The 19,128-nt window shown below is 36.0% G+C and overlaps 1 protein-coding gene across 1 annotated transcript in view; it reads right to left on the reverse strand.

Annotated features, from left to right (window-relative positions):
• Window positions 1-698: 698 nt before the first annotated feature.
• Fam83b (family with sequence similarity 83 member B) overlaps window positions 699-19,128 on the reverse strand; it is a 40,546-nt gene continuing 22,116 nt past the window's right edge. Inside the window, exons 2-4 of the mRNA XM_051197970.1 lie at window positions 9,063-9,227; window positions 8,140-8,264; window positions 699-3,155 (exon numbers count right to left, since the gene is read on the reverse strand). Coding sequence (XP_051053927.1) covers window positions 854-3,155; window positions 8,140-8,264; window positions 9,063-9,227 — 2,592 coding nt within the window. The 3' untranslated portion in view covers window positions 699-853. The remainder of the gene's footprint in view (window positions 3,156-8,139; window positions 8,265-9,062; window positions 9,228-19,128) is intronic.

Below are 19,128 nucleotides of genomic sequence, written 5' to 3' on the forward strand. Positions count from 1 at the left end.
CTAACACAAGATTCAGCAGACTCTTACAGTTTTCAAAGGCTTGATAGACAGAAGGGGAGGATTCCTTTACATTTTAATTAATGCATGACTACAAAAAAATGGGCAGCAGATGAAAAAGTGGAAAGCACTGTGTGTGTGTGTGTGTGTGTGTGTGTGTGTGTGTGTGTGTGTGTGTGTGTGTAGTATGCAAGGCTAATGCTTAAGGCTGATGTCTGTAAGTGCAAATATACTCTAGGTTCATGAAAACTCACTGGCCTATGTAATTCAAATGATACTCTTTTTTGTGCAATGCTGCATAGGAAAGATAATAAAATAATAAAATATCTCGTTATTCTATAGAATTTATCAATAAAAAGGCTTTGTTCCATTTTCTTGTATTTCTGAAAATACTAAAACAAAAAAATAATAAATTGTAAGTTATATCACAAAGCACCAGAGGTAAGTAATCTGAAGTGTTTTTAAAGAAGACTTCAGAAAGAATAATCAAAAATCTAGATATAGTCTCTTCTCTGGAGTTTCTCTTCTCTGGAGTTTCTTGTAATGCAACACTTAAGATTTTTAGTAGATAGAAGACAATGAACCCCATCTTTAAAAAAAAAAAAAAAAGAAAGAAAAGCTATTGCCATTTAAAAGCAACACTTTAATGTATTTACTGAGATAGTCTTTTCTAGGCTAACCAAGTACAACTAATTTTACCACAAAACATTAACTTTTTTGTATACTACTACACATTCTCCCACTTCTAATACAGAACACTCTTGGCATGGCACAAAAATTTGTGCAGTGCTGTTTGGGTAAATATGTATAGCCACATTCATTTCATATTTCAATTGTGATTTGAAATGAAAATATTTCACTTGTTTTTGTGGATGAAGTTTCCAAACTTTTGCATAAATCCTCGGAACTTGTTTTCATTGGGGGAGTATGAATGATAAGCACCAGTCTTGTAATTCAGCATTGGGCTCGACCTGCCGTAATTGCTACCCATAGCTGTGGGTTTGACTTCTGGGCGGTTGACATGTGCGTTTGTTACGCTGCCTGCTGTCTGGATAGAGCTCTCAATCTTACAAAATGGCTCAAATCGACTGTAAACTCGCTGGTTTGTTGAATGAGATCTTAGAAGCTCACTAGACTTTGGCACTAGAGAAGAGGTTGGCCGTCTTTGAGGGGCAATGACTGCATTGGTCTCCTTGGAATCACGGTATTGGATCTGTTCTGTGTTAAATCTTGGGGCAGAGGCATCTCCTGCTCTCTCTGAAAGCCTCCTTTGGACGGTTGGAGAATGTGCTGTTCTCCTACTTTCCTCTGCTTGGGAATTTATCCCTGGAGATGAGCTAACGGCTATGTCCTCCTTGCTCTTGTGGATGCTGCCTTGAGAGTTTGATGAGGAGGAGCGCTTTCTTCTAGGAGATGAATCAATTCGGGGCTCGGATTTTTTGGGCTTCTGATTCTCTTCACCCTCAGAAACCAGCGTGTCAGAACTACTACACATCCTGTAAAACGCAGGTGCCTTGTTCTTAGATAGGGTTTCTCTCTTTTCTGGAGTGAGACTAAGTAAGGATCTTAATTTCTGAGATCCCTTTTTCAAAAAGCTTGGGGAGCCTTTAACGTCCTTCTTAGAAGTAAGTTCTTTATGAGGGTCCTCTTTGTTCATTTCAAGCAAAGCAGCAATGGAAATAGATTTGGTGGCCGAGCTACTTGGGGGGTTTCTCTTGATAGCCTCCTCTTCCTCCTCATCCGTGCTGTGGGTCACATTGTGCATACTTTTAGAAGTCTTCAGCACGTCCTCCTTGGGTTTTTCCGGTTGTCTAACCCGATTTCTGGTAAGGGTACTATACACATAATTCTTGCTATTCCCATGGTCTAAATTGACTTTTGAGTGGTCAAAGGACGGGAAACTTCGCCTTTTGAGCAGGTTCTCGCTTGGCTGATTTTTTGTGTTCTCCTTCTGCTTATTTACACACAGGTTTGTGTATATACAGTTGTTTAATTCTGCTCGGCCATTTGTTGTTTGGTTTAAGATTGCTGGTTGCCTTTCGGGAACCTGCAAGCTCTGCATTTTTGGTTCCTCTGACTGTGTTGGAAGCTTGGGAATTGATTCAGGCAAGGGTTTTTCTGTCAAGGGCGGTGCACCGGTGGAGCTCTCTTGGACCTCACTATGCACAGCACTTCCTTGAGAACCTATGATGGTGGAATTTGAGGATCCGGTTGTACAGCTGTTGACTTCTTTTTGTTCAGGTAAAGTTGGTTTAAACACAAATGAGGAACGAAGTCTCGAATGAGTATAGAGCGCATTGGCTTTCACGCTCTCGGGATTGTCGTAGCCTTCAAATCTGTCACCCAGAGTGGAGCCATTTGAATCAGGTGGGACTTCTGAATTATCATTTAAGTAGGAGTCAATTCTCCAGCTTCGCAGGAAAGACTTTGTGGTATTCTCCAGAGTTGGCATCCGTTGCTGTAGAGAACGGATATGATTATCTGTCCCATTAAATGACCTCCGCACATTTGAGTTCCTTTCTGCAAGGTTTGTTGTTTTTCTCTGGGCAAGCCGATCAGCAAAGCTCTGTGCAGGTATGTCTGTCTGGCTTGCCTGGCCTCCGCGTAATGAGGATGCCACACTGAGAGTGTCTGAAGGCCTTCTCCAGTGCCCAGGAGGGTTATTAGTCCGATTCAGGGCTCTGTTGAGCAGCAGGTATGGCGTTGTTTCTGGTTGTTCCCCAGCATAACTATGCCTTTTCCAGTTTTCATTGATCTGATTGGGTTGGAAGTGACGGATTGCATTTGGACCATTGAAGTTTGGAACAAAATGAGGCTTGTATCCATGATTTCTCATGCTGTGTTTGTCATACTCATTCAGGGTATATATCCCTCTGCCTTTGAAGAAACTAGAATCTATGTTATGAATTTGGTCTTGTCTACCAAAAAGGTTTCTTTGGCTGGACACTGAAGCCAATGAAGAAATGGATCGCTGGTAAATGCCATTCTCCCACAGAGCTTTGCCTGGCTTCACCCTTGCAGATTCTTCCTGAGCAAAAGAACTTGGGACACAGGACCTGGCATAAAGTGTGCGGAATTCTTCATCAAATAACTCTACAAGGTGTCCTGTGATTATCTGAACCATGCTGAGATGAGCCTTTTCAAATGACCACATGTAGCTGAAAACGAAAGAAAAACAACAAATTTAATTTTGGTGAAAGATTAATGTTAGGGGGTATGGGAGGGAGAGGTAACTGGGATTGATATATAAAATAAGACTGTTTCTAATTTAAATCAAATAAATAAAAAAAGAATTCCTGTTCTTGTTTTTCTTGGTTAGCATAATTGATAGTACTTTTATCATTATATACTACTAATAAATACATATATATCTTCTTAAGTAACAGAAAAATTTGACTCTGATATTGTCCATTCAAATATATTTTATACTATTTTCTGAAAGCCAAAAGAAAAGTTGGTTGTATATTTTGCATCTACATTTACCAAGATATCATGGAGTTAGAACTACATTAATCGAATTCTGACAGAATTGAAAGAGAACGATCAAAATATAATACATAGTAGCTACTTTCAATAATGGGATATAAATGACAGTTAAAAACACTACAGAATAACAGGATTGTAACAGAAACATTTAGAACATCTAGTAATGTACAATATACATTCTTGTGAGTCTATAAAAATGTCTCTGGGACAGGCTATCTTTAAACCAAAAGTAGATCTTAACAAGGAAATGAAGATTTGAATCATCAAAATATCTATTCTGATTCTAGTAGAGGGAAATCAACAGTAGACGGAAAATTAGAAAATTTCTATCTCATGCTGAGCTATAAATAAGCAACTCAGAAAGAGACAGAGAAAGAAAAACAAGGGAAAATGGGATTTAGGCAAATATGCATCAAAGCACAAGAAACATGGACTATGCTGGGAATTGAGTTTGTGCCCCTGTCATAGGCCCTGATAGCCTGGGTTGCGCATAACTCATTGTCGTAACGTAACTGAGCATTTGGGGAAATCATTCATGTGATTAAAACTGTGCAATCAACTGTAAAACAAGAGCAATTCATAGAAGAGAAGTTGATGAATGGGGAAAACAAGCAAGCAAGCAAAACCAAACAAGCAAAAACAGAAACAAAACAAAACAAAAAACCACCAACCAACCAAACAATCAGAAAATCCAATCCAAGCCTTTGGGAGTGAGAGTCAGGTGATTCCTGGGCCAATGAGATATGCTTAACACACACACACACACACACACACACACACACACACATACGCACGCACACACGCACACACGCACGCGCACACACACAGACAAATAAAAATAAAACCACTAAAAGGGATGGTCCTGGGAAAGGCATCCAAGTCCCTGGGCTTACAAATGTAACTGCACCTAACTTGCTAACACATGTGCACACAAATGAAACAAAAATAAAATGGCTATTAATTTGTGATGGAAAATGAAATACTTCACCAACTCAGTTTTGACCCAGTTTCAATAATGTGAACCTGGACTTCTCATGTACTAGAAATTTGTGATAATACTGGAAGAATGGAGACAAAGAAGGGAAGTGGACACAGGCGGGTAGGACCTATACTTCAGTACCATGAAACAGGAAGAGATAGTAACAAAAATTCAGGAATTGGAAAAGTCAGTCTAATGAGATTATTTAAGAGATTTGAGTCATTATCAAAAGACAAAGTAAAGGAAATTGAGTATAGAGGCCAAGATCAAGGGCTATTGATATATTTGATCAAATATATTTGATATATTTGAGATATTTTGATATATCTTTAATATTATTTATATATTAAAAACACAACTATATTTACTTGGGTTAAAAAATACTTTCTGACCTCCTAACAGGACATCGTACATCAGTCATGAACTGATGAATGTAGTTATTGATTCACATACCAAAAGTGACTTAAGAAGCTGGGCTCCTGGCAAGGGGTTAAAAACTAAAGGTAATGGGATTCAAGTAGGAAGAGTATATTGGTCGTAGCATGAATCTCAGATGTGACCAGCTTCATGCCTGATTAAAAATGGCACCTTGGAGAAACCAACTTTAGTGAAACTCTTGTAAATTTTACAGTGATCATACTATTTCAAAGGTAGGAGCTTATAATAATTTCAATGGGGCTTAGAGGCTCACATCTGTAACCACTGCAGTCAGCAGAACAAAGTCAGGAGGAACATAAGTTGGAAGCCCTGTTTATAAGAAACAAAAAAACTCTTTCTGAGTTTAATTTATTTAAAATACCTTATAAATATCTTCAAAATATCCCTTACAATTTTAGGTGGGGATACCAAATTCAAAATATTATTTATACTCATTTTCTATAAGATATGTGTTTTATATATTAAATGATTGTGTTTTCCTGTGAAGCTACCATTATGTGAGCTGTTGCACACATGTGGCCTTGATGACTGCAGACTCTTGGCATTTCTGCCTAAATGATTCCACGGTGGGGAGAGGGTTATCAATTAACAACGACATCTTCAGTTGAGTGTGGTGGTATGCACCTGGAATCTCAATATTGGCCAGGCAAAATCTAGAAAATTGGGAATTTAAGGGCAAGCGAGACTATATAGCTAGTTCACAGGCAACCTGGGCAATAAAGTAATACTTTTTCTATAAAAAAAAGTAAATAAAAAGAACCAAATAAAGAAAAGGAGGGAGGAAAAGAGGAAATGGAATAAGATAAGGAGAAAACAAGAAAAATAAATACAAGGTTACCCGCAAGGAAGATGGTAAGATGATATACTGTAGTATAAGGAACTCAAGCTCCATTAACTAGAAGGAAATAAGTTTTGACCAAAGTGGTTCATAACTATTATAACGGAAGTATTGTTTTTAAAGATGTGAAACAGCCAAGATGTACAGGAGAGAGGGCTTAGCAGTTAAACACCCTTACTGCTCACCTAGGGGACCTGAGCATGGTTCAGCAGGAGGTGAACAAGATCAACAACATGGATGAGGGAAAGCCAATGAGGTTTCAGACCTACACAAAAATTACAGGTAACTAAGGAATGCTGAGAGCAGAACAGCCTTCCCTGGGGAAGAGCACACCCTTTGTTCACTCAGTTTCAGCTCTGGAAACACACATACAAGTAATATTACATAGACTGAGCAGGTTGTTTTTATGTAGCTAGGAATACATACGTGTGTGTGTGTGTAGGGAAGAAAGGGGAGGGGATGATGTGATTTTGCTACAATCTCAAAAATGAAAAGAAATTAAAAAAATTAAGGAAACAAACAGGAAGGTGAAGATTGATTTAATGGAGGGTGAGGGTATAGACAAGAAACATTCCATGTACAACATATACTTGAGCGTACTATATAGCAGTTCTCTGTTGTACAACAAATGATACAGGGAAAATAGAAAACAGAAGTGACAATGACTTACAACTAATGATTTTTAAAAGAAATTTACTTAAAATGATCTTGAAATAATATATAGAGAATGGAGTTACTAGGAAGAGATTTAGATGAATCATGATATTTCCTGCTCTTAGAAACTCCATATTCTCCTCCACTCCTCCCCACCGGCTGGGTTACAATGGCTTTCTAGATTTGGTTTAGCTTGATTTTGGTTATTCTTTTTTTTTTTAAATTAAAGTGAATTTATTTATTTATTCATTTATTTACTCATATCAACCTAAGTAGCTCAGCTCCAGTCATCACAACATTTAATTACTAATTCTTGTTGGCAGCAGCAAAGAGGTAAATTCAGTTTTGAAAATATTGTTAAACATCAAGCCAAAGAATAGAAATGGAAAAAAACAATTGTGATGTACTTGAACATGAAACAACATGTATAAGTAAACTCTATCTTAATTAAGAACTCAATTAAAAACCCTCTAAAACTAAGTGTGTCTGAGCAAATATATACAAATATAATGAGACTTTTAAATGACTCATTAATTTCAAGCACTAGTTGTAATTTCTGGTCTTTACAAGTTTTCATTTGGAACCCCAAACAGCTTTAAAGGAGAGCAGATCCCTCAAGCAGAAAAACAATAAAAGACAGTCCAAAAATAATAGTTAACATTATTGTTTGGGAGATGATTTATATGCAATGTAGTGTGTTTCAAGTTCATGCTGATTTTATATGAATAAAGGAAAGTATAAATTGAGCCATTTGCTCAAGAGTTCAAGGTGTTATTTCTTTATGGATATTTATCAAAGGGCAAAGGCTCTGCTGTTCCAGCCTGTTCACTTCCGCAGCTTTTTGGAGTCACGCCAATGTCTCTATGATAGATAGGTCTACAACAACTTAGTGACCTGGACTTTAGAAGCATTTGTTGCAGTTTTTATTTGTTTATATAAATACACTATGTGTCACATTTAGGAATAATGCCTTACTGGACATTATTGAGCAATTACTAGGCAATGTCTATACTCCAGATCAGCCTGGCCAAGATAGGGTTACAGTTCTGGTTTTCTCAGATATTGAACAATCCTTCAGGAACATTTCCAGGCCTACTCTTCAAAGTGCTAAAAAACTCCTGTTGTTTTTTGAGCAATACTTTTTAATGCTGTTTTGTTTCTATAGATGTCTGATATTTTATTCATTGATTCTTTATTTTGTGCATGTGTATGTGTGAGCATGTGTATGTGTGATGTGAGTATGTGTGTGTGTTCATGTATGTCACAGTGTGCATGTGGATGCCACTTGTGAGCTGCTCACTGTTTTGATGAAGAACCCGAAGCCAAGTTACAGAATTGGCCATAGTCACGTGAGCAGTTTAAGGATAAGGAAGATGTTAAACAAAGCCTAAGTCTCCAAATCTCCAAACTCTAGATTATGAATAATTTTTCATATTTTAAAAAGGATTTTTAAAAATGTATATTTATGTGTATATATGTGGGTTTATAAATTTGAGTGAAGTTTTAGAAAAGGCCAGAAGAGGGCTTAGATCACCCCAGGGTTGGAGTTAATAGTGGTTGTGAGCTTTACAAGATGGGTGCTTAAAACCAACTCAGGTCCTCTGTAAGAGTAACAACTGCTGAACATCCCCCAGCCTCTTTTTTTTTCCTTAGTTTTAAGATACAGCTAAGTAGATTATGCTAAAATCTCAAAGTAATAACTTATTTGAATTGATGGAAATGCTTAAAGTATATGCAATATTCTTACCTGTAAGAACCGTACATCACTTTTTGGCAGTCAACTAACAAAAATTTTTGCTCCATTTTCCCATGGAATTTTGCCCCTGTTCTTGAAAGATAATCTTGGCCTTTTACTGTCCGTACTCGAATGTTCTACAATGTAAACATAACGTAAAATTATATCTATAAGTGAGACATTTTCAAAAGTAAATAAAGAACAATGTAAAACATATAAAAAACATTTGTTTATTTTTGAGGCAGGGTTTCTCTGTGTAACAGTTCTGACTGTTTTGGAATTCACTTTGTAGACCAGGATGGCCTTGAACTCACAGAGATTCACCTGCTTCTGCCTCCCAAGTGCTACAATTAAAGGTATGCATCATCACTGCCAGGCCCAAAAACACTTATTTGAAACAAAATTTTAAAACACAGGAAAATTCATTACAGAAAATCGCAAAAATTTCCCTGATTAAATAAATACTCAAGGAAAAAGAACTATTTCACAATATATTTTACACAGCTTAAATGGACACATTTTCTGTTTAAACAGAATAGTTACATACATGACACTAGATCTCACTGTGAGAAATATTGAGTACAATAGCATGAGAACTTTTTCGCAAGTTAAATGTAACTGAAACACTAATTCAATTACTTTGACATTGCAATACATCAAATTATAGGATCGCTTGTCAGAGGTTTCAGAGTTCTGTATGTGAAACAGAATCACTAAATTATTCCTGGTGGCAACTAATTCTGGCAAAGAGTGCCCAAGAATTCTCTATAAAGAATTACATTCCAGAAGGAGCAGTTCTCCAATCTTCCAATCATTACTCTGTCTTCATTGTTTTGTCTTCTTTTAAATTTTGGTTTAACTTATCAATTCAAATTTGAATGGAATGAAAATGGTCAAGAAAAGTCCTTGAGGAAAAAAAAAAGTTGAATTCTTACCCTGAGACGTTGAATTTGACAACCCTGTTTCTCAGTCATAGTTAGAAAATGATTAAAATTTGACTCATCAAGTAAAATATATACAGATATTCCTCGTGTTGATGCCTCTACTATTTCTTTGAAAATATCCACATCAGTAAATATATCCATCACTATAGCAATGACCTGTTAAAGACAAATTATGAGACAGTTTTAGAAACGTAATAAATATTATAAAAATTCTTAGTTTCAGTAGAAATAAAATAAAATAGAAAACAATTAAACACATGACATAGAAATGCATAAATGTGTGTGTGAGTGTCATTTCTAAAGTACATGACAATGAATATAAACAAAAATAAAACATGTATAATTCTATAACTTGGCAATCTTCGTATCAGTCTAGGATAATGGAAACCTACATCTCAGTCACATCTGCAAATCCCAACATGGTCTCCATATCTGTTCATAAAAAAAAGATAGCAAGGAAGTTTTTAAGTTTTTCTTGGAAGGTATCCAGGCAAAGGTGGAATTATAGAAACTATTTGAAGAATGACAGTGTTGAAAGACTGGAAGTGAAGATTATCTATGAATGAATAGGAAACAGAAATAAAGAAGACAAAGGAGTGTGAAGAACAGAGCATTATATCCATGCACCTGAAATTAGCTGAATAGACAAAACTAGCAAAAATTAAATCAAACAACAAAAATCAACAACACTAAACCAAACAGTCAAAGGTCCATATGACAAAGAAAGACATGGCCTTAAAAACCAAGCCTCTAAATTGGAGTGCATCTGGGCTCCTTGCTGAGGGAGGTGAGATGCCAGAAGTACAGAGAGTGAAATGTTTGAAGTAAAAGAAAATGGCCTAATTGGACTTAGCATTTACAGTGCCAAACATACTTGGTGACAACTTATAATGTGATAGGTAGTAAGACAAAATCTCCAACCTTGTAAATCTTGCACTAACATGGAGAAAGACATTTCTGAGGGTCATAGAGCAGCAGGTATAAGAGATCAGGGTTTCCTGGCACCAAGGAGAGGTGTGACAGACTCAGCATAGGAGTCCCAGAGACAGAGTTTGCTTTAAATGAAGTATGGCTATCCATGTTGCTAACTTGAGGAAGAAGTGTGGAAGAACAAAATTGGTTTTTTTACCCCTATATAACATTTAGGCAGAACACTGGACCATCCTGAAATTATATGAGATGGTGACTTTATTGAGATTGCCTGTAAAATACATCGCAGGCAGGCTTGAGGGATGCAGATTCTCTTGCTCTAGGTCCCCACCATTTCTTTCCTGTATATCAACGGTTGTGAGGGTCCAGAGGAATAGGAGAGCAAGGAAAAACCATCTCACTTGTTATCTTGAGGATATTCTTCATGATCTCAAGTATATGATGTGGAAAAATGACATTCATGGGTGTTAATTCATTTACTATACTTTAATAAGTTATTTGATGAATATGAATGCTAGAAAGTATTTAAAAATTCATGTTTTATAAAACAAATTCTAAAATGTATTTCTGACATAGTCTGACAGTACTTTTAAGCTAGAAAACAGTTTAAAAAAGGAAACATTACTATACAAAATATTTTTAACCAGTATATATGAAGCCATTTTAATTTACCAGCAATTCTCATGTAACAAGTTATTTTAGATTTTGAAAATGATCAAAAGCACATTTCACAGGATTTTGTTTGCAAAAGTAATTGAAATCCCTCAGCCAGTGAATGATTCAATCACACCAAAAGTAGAACAAATGCCTGTCTTTCTTATGTGATGATAAGAGACTAACTCAAGACCTAGATAGTAGATTATATATCTTCAATAAGCTTATCTGTGTCCAGCCAAGTTTGGCAGCTTCCCAGACATCTGTTTTCTGTCCCCTTACTCAGTGTTTGGAAGTTATGTGAGCTCTACAAAGCTTTAACTGGGCTGCAGAAGGCTACATAACATGAACTGTGCTGTGTGGGGATTAGGCTTGGTATGGAACATTGACCAGAAGTGATGTATGCTCAACTTGACCTGAATACATTGCATGCTCACTGTACTTTAGAAAATGACCACAATGACTACATTTAATCAAAGAAGTATAGAAATATTACATCTAGATTTGATATGAAATACAATACAAATTCAGAAAAGAGAATATCAGTCATTACAGCCTAGCAGGAAAAAAAAATGTGTCTTATAGAGGTATGTATAATGAGAATGGCTATTCTACAGATTTATGTGCAAGGAGGGTTGTAAAACCTCCTTTATGGATAATGTCATGATGTTCATCTTTATAAGTATATTAAGAGTAAGCTTGCTGTCTCAGTTACTGTTCTATTACTCAGTTACTCAGAGACATTGTGAACAAGGCAACTCCTATGAAAGAAAGCATTTAATTGGCAGCATGCTTATTGCTTTAGAATGTTACTCCAGGAGTATCATGGTAGGAAGCAGACAGACAGAGCACTGGAGCAATAGCTGGGGGTTTTACATCTGGATCCATAGGCACCAAGCATAGGAAAAACCAGACTGGGCCTGCCGTGGGCCTTTGAAGATTCAGCCCACTCTCAGTGATTCACCTCCTCCAATGAGGATACACCTACTCCTACAAGGCCAAGGTTCCACCTTCCAATCCTTTTTCAATAGTTTCACTAAGTGGGGTATTCAAACATAACAAACATGGAGACTTTTTTTTTAAATTCAAACTAACACATGCATAGTGCAAATCAGTGATACAGTTTTTTTTTTTAATGTCTGTTTAAAAAAAAAATTGTCCACTATGATGCTGAAGACAAATTCCTAATTTTTTTCAGAAAAATGTTTCTAGGTTCTCGATTGCCAGGATTTTCTTTTGAGTCTCATTTTGTTTCTTCTGTGCAGCCTGCTAGCAATATGCTTTCCTAGGGCCTATTTACTTACTAACACACAGCTGTAGCCTGGGTTAATGTTCTTCAGTCACTTAATTGCCACCACCATTTCAAAATGCCTCATTATAGGTATTCTGAGTTACTGGTAATCACCTGAAGTGAAGCAGGAGGATTTTTTTTTCTGGCAGAAGAAACAGAATAATTTGTAAAGATAAAAGGATTAATGATATTTTATAAAAAGTAGAATAAAGTTGAACACAAGTGAAAACTTTTAAGAATTGTGTAATAGTAATCAAGGAAAATGATGACCTAAGGGATATATATTTCTAAGTCTGTAAAAACCTGCCAAAAATTATGAGCTAATGGGTTTAAAAAAAAAAGAAAGAAAAAAAAAAAAACAGAGCTGATATGGGGAACAAATGTCCCTGGCCAACAGCTAAAGTAAGAAGTAATAGCTTGTAACTGTATATCATCTACTCAGATTTGTCATAAATTAAATGGAAAAGTCACTGAAATGATTCTATAATAAATCAACTAAACTAGAGATCTTATGTGCATTAAATTCTAAAATTCTTTGTTACAGCAACTCTTTTCTACTCTTGATAATGATAATTAAATTAATGTAAACAGAACTTCTATCCTGAAATATGATAGCTCCATTCTCACATCTGTAAGAATTAAATTATCCTAGAGATTTCAGAATTGATTCAAAATTAATTTACATAATGCAAACCAAGCCTCATGTCTACAGTTCAAATGATCTAAAGTACGTAAAGAAACATTATTTCATTTTTCTTTAAAAACTAAGAAGATATAATGTACATTGTTTACAGAAGTCTAAACTATAACTAATTGACAAAAGTGAGAAAAATGTAGATGTAGAATATGTAATAAAAGCTAACTGAAGGAAAAGGAAGCACTATGGCAATACAAAACAGATACATATATATGGCAACTCAAGAGATAATCTGAGAAGGATTTCCCACATTATTTGCATAATATAGGATCCAAAGTGCTTAATGTAAATAAATACAAGATTTTTGCTTTTAGCTTTATTTTACTTGAGCATATTTTTATATCATCTCTGTACAAGTAAGCGTCTTTACTTTTTGAAAATAACTTTAATGGGGACTTGAAAATGAATCATGAGGAAAGAGAGAAGGCATAAATGAAACTGGAAAGAACCCATAGTCCTTCCTCTGATTTAGAAAATTCAATCATTTTGCATGCTCTAATTTCTTCATACTTCTCCCAAATTGACTTTTTCTGAAACTTGGACTGGGAAGTATACTTGGCATGGGCTCTCAAACCAATTGTGTCAGAGGTCTTTGACAAAGAAGGCAGTGGAGGGGGAAAAACTGACCTCAAGACCTCTACCTCTACTTTCTACCAAGATAATCTAGCTATGTTATCACATACTTTGCCTTAGAAAACCTCACAGGGGACTCTGTGGAAAAGCAAAGGCTAGAGGAGCAGAAAGGGAGAGGAGGAAGCACCAAAGCAGATTCTGTCCTACCAAAACTCAATCAATTAAAATGCTTCCAACTGGGTACACACCAGTTCTAGGAACATCAAAGGAATGTTCTAGAAATAGAGTCTTCTTACCAGTCACAAAATCCAAGTCTAATGGGATAGAAGCCTTATTAAACACAAGGCCACAAAATATAATACTTGCGGAAGAAAGCATGCCAGAAATAAGTCAGAACCATGGGATGAGCAAAAGATTTTGGACAACAGCCTAAACTATAAATCAACTTTGAATAATAACTTTTTAAAAGTGCCAAATATGACTTGGTTCTCCTATTTCAATGTGTGAATATGAAGCTCTTCAAATATAGACAAAGGACACCATATTACTAAAACAACATAAAAAATAAAAATCTCCATAAAACATTTGTAAACAAAGGAAATCAAACTGGAGAATTAATCAAAATGAAGGAAAATATATTTGCTATCTACATGTCTAAGAAGGGGATGTCATCTAGACATGTAAGAAACTCCAAAATATAAAAGCAGAAAGATAAAAGCCTGATATGAAAATAGGCAACAGAATAAAACAACATTTACCAGATTTTAATACAAATATTTAATAGGTACAAAATAGTTAATAGGTAGTAAAACTGTTCAACATTACTACTGGTCAAAGAAATATGTATTAAAATCATAATGAGATATTTCCTCATACCAGTAAAAATCAGTATTATCAAAATATAAACTATATCAAGTGATAGTATGGATATGGAGGGTTACTTTCTCTGCCTGGTTACATGGGTAACCAGGGGCAGGCCTGGGTCCTGCCCCAAATAATGTGTCAGACTTTGATGGTCCTTCATGGGAGGTCTTCCACACCTAGGAGTGGATGGAGGTGGAATAGGGGTTGGTGGGGGGCATGGGAGGACAGGAGAGAGAGGGAATTGGGATTGGTATGTAAAATAAGATTGTTTAGATTTAAATAAATATTTATTTAAAAAAAAAGAATAGGGAGGAAAGGAAACCCTGGCATACTGCATACTTTTGATGAGAAGGTAAATCAAAATAGTTGTTATGAAAAATAGTGCAGAGTTACTTATTAAAAAGAACTAAATTATAGAATTACCAAGGACTCCGGGTGAGTGGGGACCTAGAAAACTTCGTAAAAGATGTGGAAACCAAGAGTGAATGAGTACAGGCTGGATTGTCCAACTGGACAGGAACCCACAAGTGACAGAAGCTGAGGAAACAGAGAGAAAACTGTATCTATGCAAGGGTGATGCACTCAGGTACATAGGAACCACTATATTAAATAGGGGCAATGGAAATGGAGAAAGGGTTGGAATGGACTTAGGGTAGGGTATTCAGGTATGGAGAGCCAAGATGACAAAAGCAAGGATCAGACAGAGGTGTGCTGATCCATGGCCATGACTCACAGTTACTGCAGATACTAGCTGACTCCTGGGAGGAGATTAATGATGGACTTTAAAGCCTCAATACCAGTTCCACAGAGGAAATCAATATTTCGGGCCAACATATCTTACATCTCTCCTGAACACTGCAAGCCCCTATATAAAGAATAAAACTGGCAACTAGAATTAAAAGAAGATGGAAGTAAGAAAGAAAGAGAAGGAAAAAAAAAAAAAAGACTCAGCTGAAACTAACTCCAGACATGAAAGTTCCAGTGCAGAAACAAAGACAACACAAAAAGCAAGACAACACCTACCTTCCAAAATGCAACAATCTCACATGAGTGGACTCAAATGACAGTGATTTAAAGAAACCTCAAAAGAGTATAGAAGAACAATAACAAATGTGTTCAATCAACACAAAGACACCATGAAGTACTCCAATAGCACAAAAACTAACAGCTGAATAAAATAAGGAGGTCAGTCCCATATGTGAAAGTAGATTTCAATACAGAGAACTGGGGAGAAAAGCCATGCTGATATGATATGGGAAAGGAAAATCTCCCTGAAAGGCCTGACCAACAGAACATATCAAGCGGAGAACAAAATAGCAGGTTTGAAGAGAAGAAAGAGGAACTGAGTTATTCAGCCAATGGGAAAAATTTAAAATATATGAATGGAATGCAGGGGAGTTAGACTAGATCCATGTGAAAGGATCAAGTCTTTGAATTATGGGAACTGAAGAATTGCATGTCAAATGCATGAGATTTTCAATGAAATGGTAGAATATTTCCCAAAGACATGGTCATCCAGGTTAAAAAATTCATGGATATTCTTCCCAGAAGATTCCACTTCATCAACTGATGGGATTCAGTGAGTCACAAAGCAAAACTACAACAAGAATGAAAGACATGGAAGTAGAGCTTGTGAGCTGGCTCTTTGGGTAAAAGTGCTTGCCACCAAGCCCAATGGCCTGAGTCCATTCCCCAGAACTCACAAAAAAAAAAAAAAATAAAAAAATAAAAAAATTCCCAAAAGCAGCTGTCATCTCCACACATGCACCGTAGAACATACGTGGCTACATGCATGCATACACACACACACACACACACACACACACACACAAACACAAACACACCATACATACATACACATGCATACACACAAACACACATATACATATATACATGCAAATAAATGTAATAAATGTAAGGATTCAGGTTTTATGCTGGTCTGCCCCCTGTCACCGGACAGAATGCACTCAGGCAGTACCCTGGTCAGTCCAGTGTTCCATGGCTGCTACATCACTATGTAGTCTGCACACAGGTGCAAAGGACCCTTTAAAAGAAAAAAACTCCACCCACTTCTGCTCTCATTCTGGATGTTCCTTTGAAGGAGAAGACTGGACTTTTCCTGCCTTCCTCCCCCCCATCACTCTCTCCCCAGTTCTCCCCCTCTCTTTTCCTTCCCCTTATTCCCTCCCTTTCTAATAAAATTCTCACAATCTCTGTCTGCCTGGCATATTTGTCCCTTTCCTACCATGGAATCCACCAAAGTCTCCCTCACCCAAGGTTATAATAATAAATCCTTTTAAAAATACAGAAAGATGTGCTGAAGACTTGAGGATTGGGGTGAGTAGGAAAAGAATAAGAGAGGTTAAAGGAGTGAGTGTGACTAGAATGTGTAGAAAGTTGTTAAATAATAAATTAATAAAATTGCATCAAAAAGAACTACCACATTACCTAACAATCCCTCTACCATGTATATAGTCACAGGATATTAAATCAATTTCTTGGGCATCTATACTCTCATGTTTATTGCAGCATTATTTACAAAAGCCAAGAAATGGGAACAAATTAATTGTTTCCTAACTGATAAATGGAGAAAGAAAATGTGGTACATGCATATGCTGGAATACTATTCAGCCACAAAGATGATGAAATCCTACTACTTATAAAACATGGGCGAAATGAAGATCAATATGTGAAGTAGGACTGGAAATCCTGCACAGAATAACAAATACTGAAGGGTTTTAATAGTTGGTTGTACTGTCTGGGAAAGGTTATGGGGATAGGTAGCTTTGCTAGAGAAAGTATGTCACTAGCGACTCATCTTGGAAATTCAGATCCTTGATCCATGTATGTATGGCTCTCTGCTTCTTGTATGTGTAATGTCGTTAGAGACTTTGCTTTGGAAGCAGTAAGACAGATAAACTCTTCAATACTTTGCTTGGGTCATGGTAGTTTATCACAGCAAGAGAAAAAGCAGCTAATATATACAGACTCTAAAATGTTTAGCATCACAGAAATGGATGGTTATGGAGGTGCCAACATTGAGGGAATTCACAGGGAAAAAAGGATAGGGAAAGATAGCAGAGGGTACTAAGCTGTGTTTAGAATGGAGTGTGGATTGCTGACATGCTATTGCATGGTAGGGTGACTAAAGATATCATTATGTGCTTTACATTTTCAAGAGGAAGGGACTTTTAATACTTTCATACTAATGAAGTAATAAATGCTAAGTAAACTGAATTTGATATTGCAATGTATACATGACAGAGTACTCCATTAAGATGCACAAGTTTTTGTCTATCTATGCCAGTTAAAAAGAATAATTTTAAGAAATAAAATGTAAGGATTGTTGCAAAATAACTACAGAGCTAAGCCTGACTTTTCAGTGGCTGTGCTAAAGAATGTGAGCCACATTTAGTCAAATGCTAGAAACACATAAGACATAAGGGGAAAGCTGAGTTTGCTTGTACAATCCAAAGAAATCACCAGTGTCAACAGGAAATCATGACACACTCATGGTTCTTCAAAGCCAGTGCGCATTACTGCATTTTAACATCTCAAGGTATTCGGATGGCAGAGGTAATAGACATTCTGTAGCAACACCCAACCACATAGTTCAAGAATTCTAGAATTCTAGAATTGGCAGGTAGTGGTGGTACCTAGCACTTGGGAGGCAGAGGCAAGTGAATCTCCGTGAGTTCAAGAGTAGCCTGGTCTACAGAGCAAGTTCCAGGACAGGCTTTAAAGCTACACCACAGAGAAACCTTGTTTTGAAAAACCAAGAAATAAACTAACAAAAAGAACCCCAATATCATATCATATTTATATATCACTTTGTAAACTTTGCTTTTTGTTTTATTATTAAGTTTGTCAAACCTACAGAAAAACTGAAAGAACAAATCTATAATCTATTACCGGTATTTTATAATATGATAAATAGCATGACCTGGGATCAAAATTTACAATAAAAATAGATAAACATGGTTATAAACTAAATTCTTCAATGAGGCCTGAAGAGAAGGCATAGAGTAGTAGCTCTATAATAAGGTAATGTGCTAAAATAGACCATTTTTTTTAGAGACTACACCATTCATTAAAATTAATAAACACTTCTTTACTTGTTTGTTAATTGCACCAATGATATTTTAGAAGGAAACTTATTATGTAGAAAATGAATATATTGTAATGAATATCACTTTAAATCATTAATTTGAACCAGAAAAACCTATTAAAATTGTGATGAATGAGGGGAAAATATAACAAACTTTTAAAATTTCATTAATCATGTACATAAACATGGCACTAATATGAGAAACAATTAGAATTAATTTCAATATGGGAATAGGTTTTTATAAAAACATTTAAAAGCATAAAGTTTAAAAATTCATAAAACTGTGTAAATCTTTATATTGGATTAAATAATATAGCTCATTTACAAAACTGGATTGTTATGTGAGGGATTAATTCATGGAACTATAAAGGAACATGCCATTTTTATAATAAAATTACCATCAAACTACTATTTATATGTACTTAATTTTCTGTGTAGTTTGCTCGACTCCTTTATTATCCCTTGCACTATTTTTTCACAGCATCAGCTTTCTGAAATTATGTGTAGCTGGAATTTGTAGTGTGTGGCTCTGGTGGTCCAGGAAGGTTATCTTCAACATTTAGAAGTATGGGGAATACTTTTCAGGGGATCGTCAAACTAACAAGTTTATCCATGCTACTTAGAATGTTAATACACAACCTCCACTTGCAGTTCCTTAAGCATGTTGAATATCTAATGGCAGCCTCTCTTTACAGGTGAGCAATGCACAGGCACAGAACACAGCAATGCTTTGGGCTGAAAGTTGCAGATTTGTATTCTGCTACATCATCTACTCTTGGATCATCAAGATTATAATTAAAATCTCACTGTCCAATTCTTAAAATTGTTTTTTTTTTCCACACCGAGAAAATTGTAAACTGTACATAACAACTTTCCTTCAATTAGTTCATAAAGTATGTCTTTGGTTAAAAATGCTTTTTTGTTTGTTCTTCATTTAGAA

Source organism: Phodopus roborovskii, unplaced genomic scaffold (assembly GCF_943737965.1).
Source record: "Phodopus roborovskii unplaced genomic scaffold, PHOROB, whole genome shotgun sequence".
Lineage (NCBI taxonomy): Eukaryota > Metazoa > Chordata > Mammalia > Rodentia > Cricetidae > Phodopus > Phodopus roborovskii.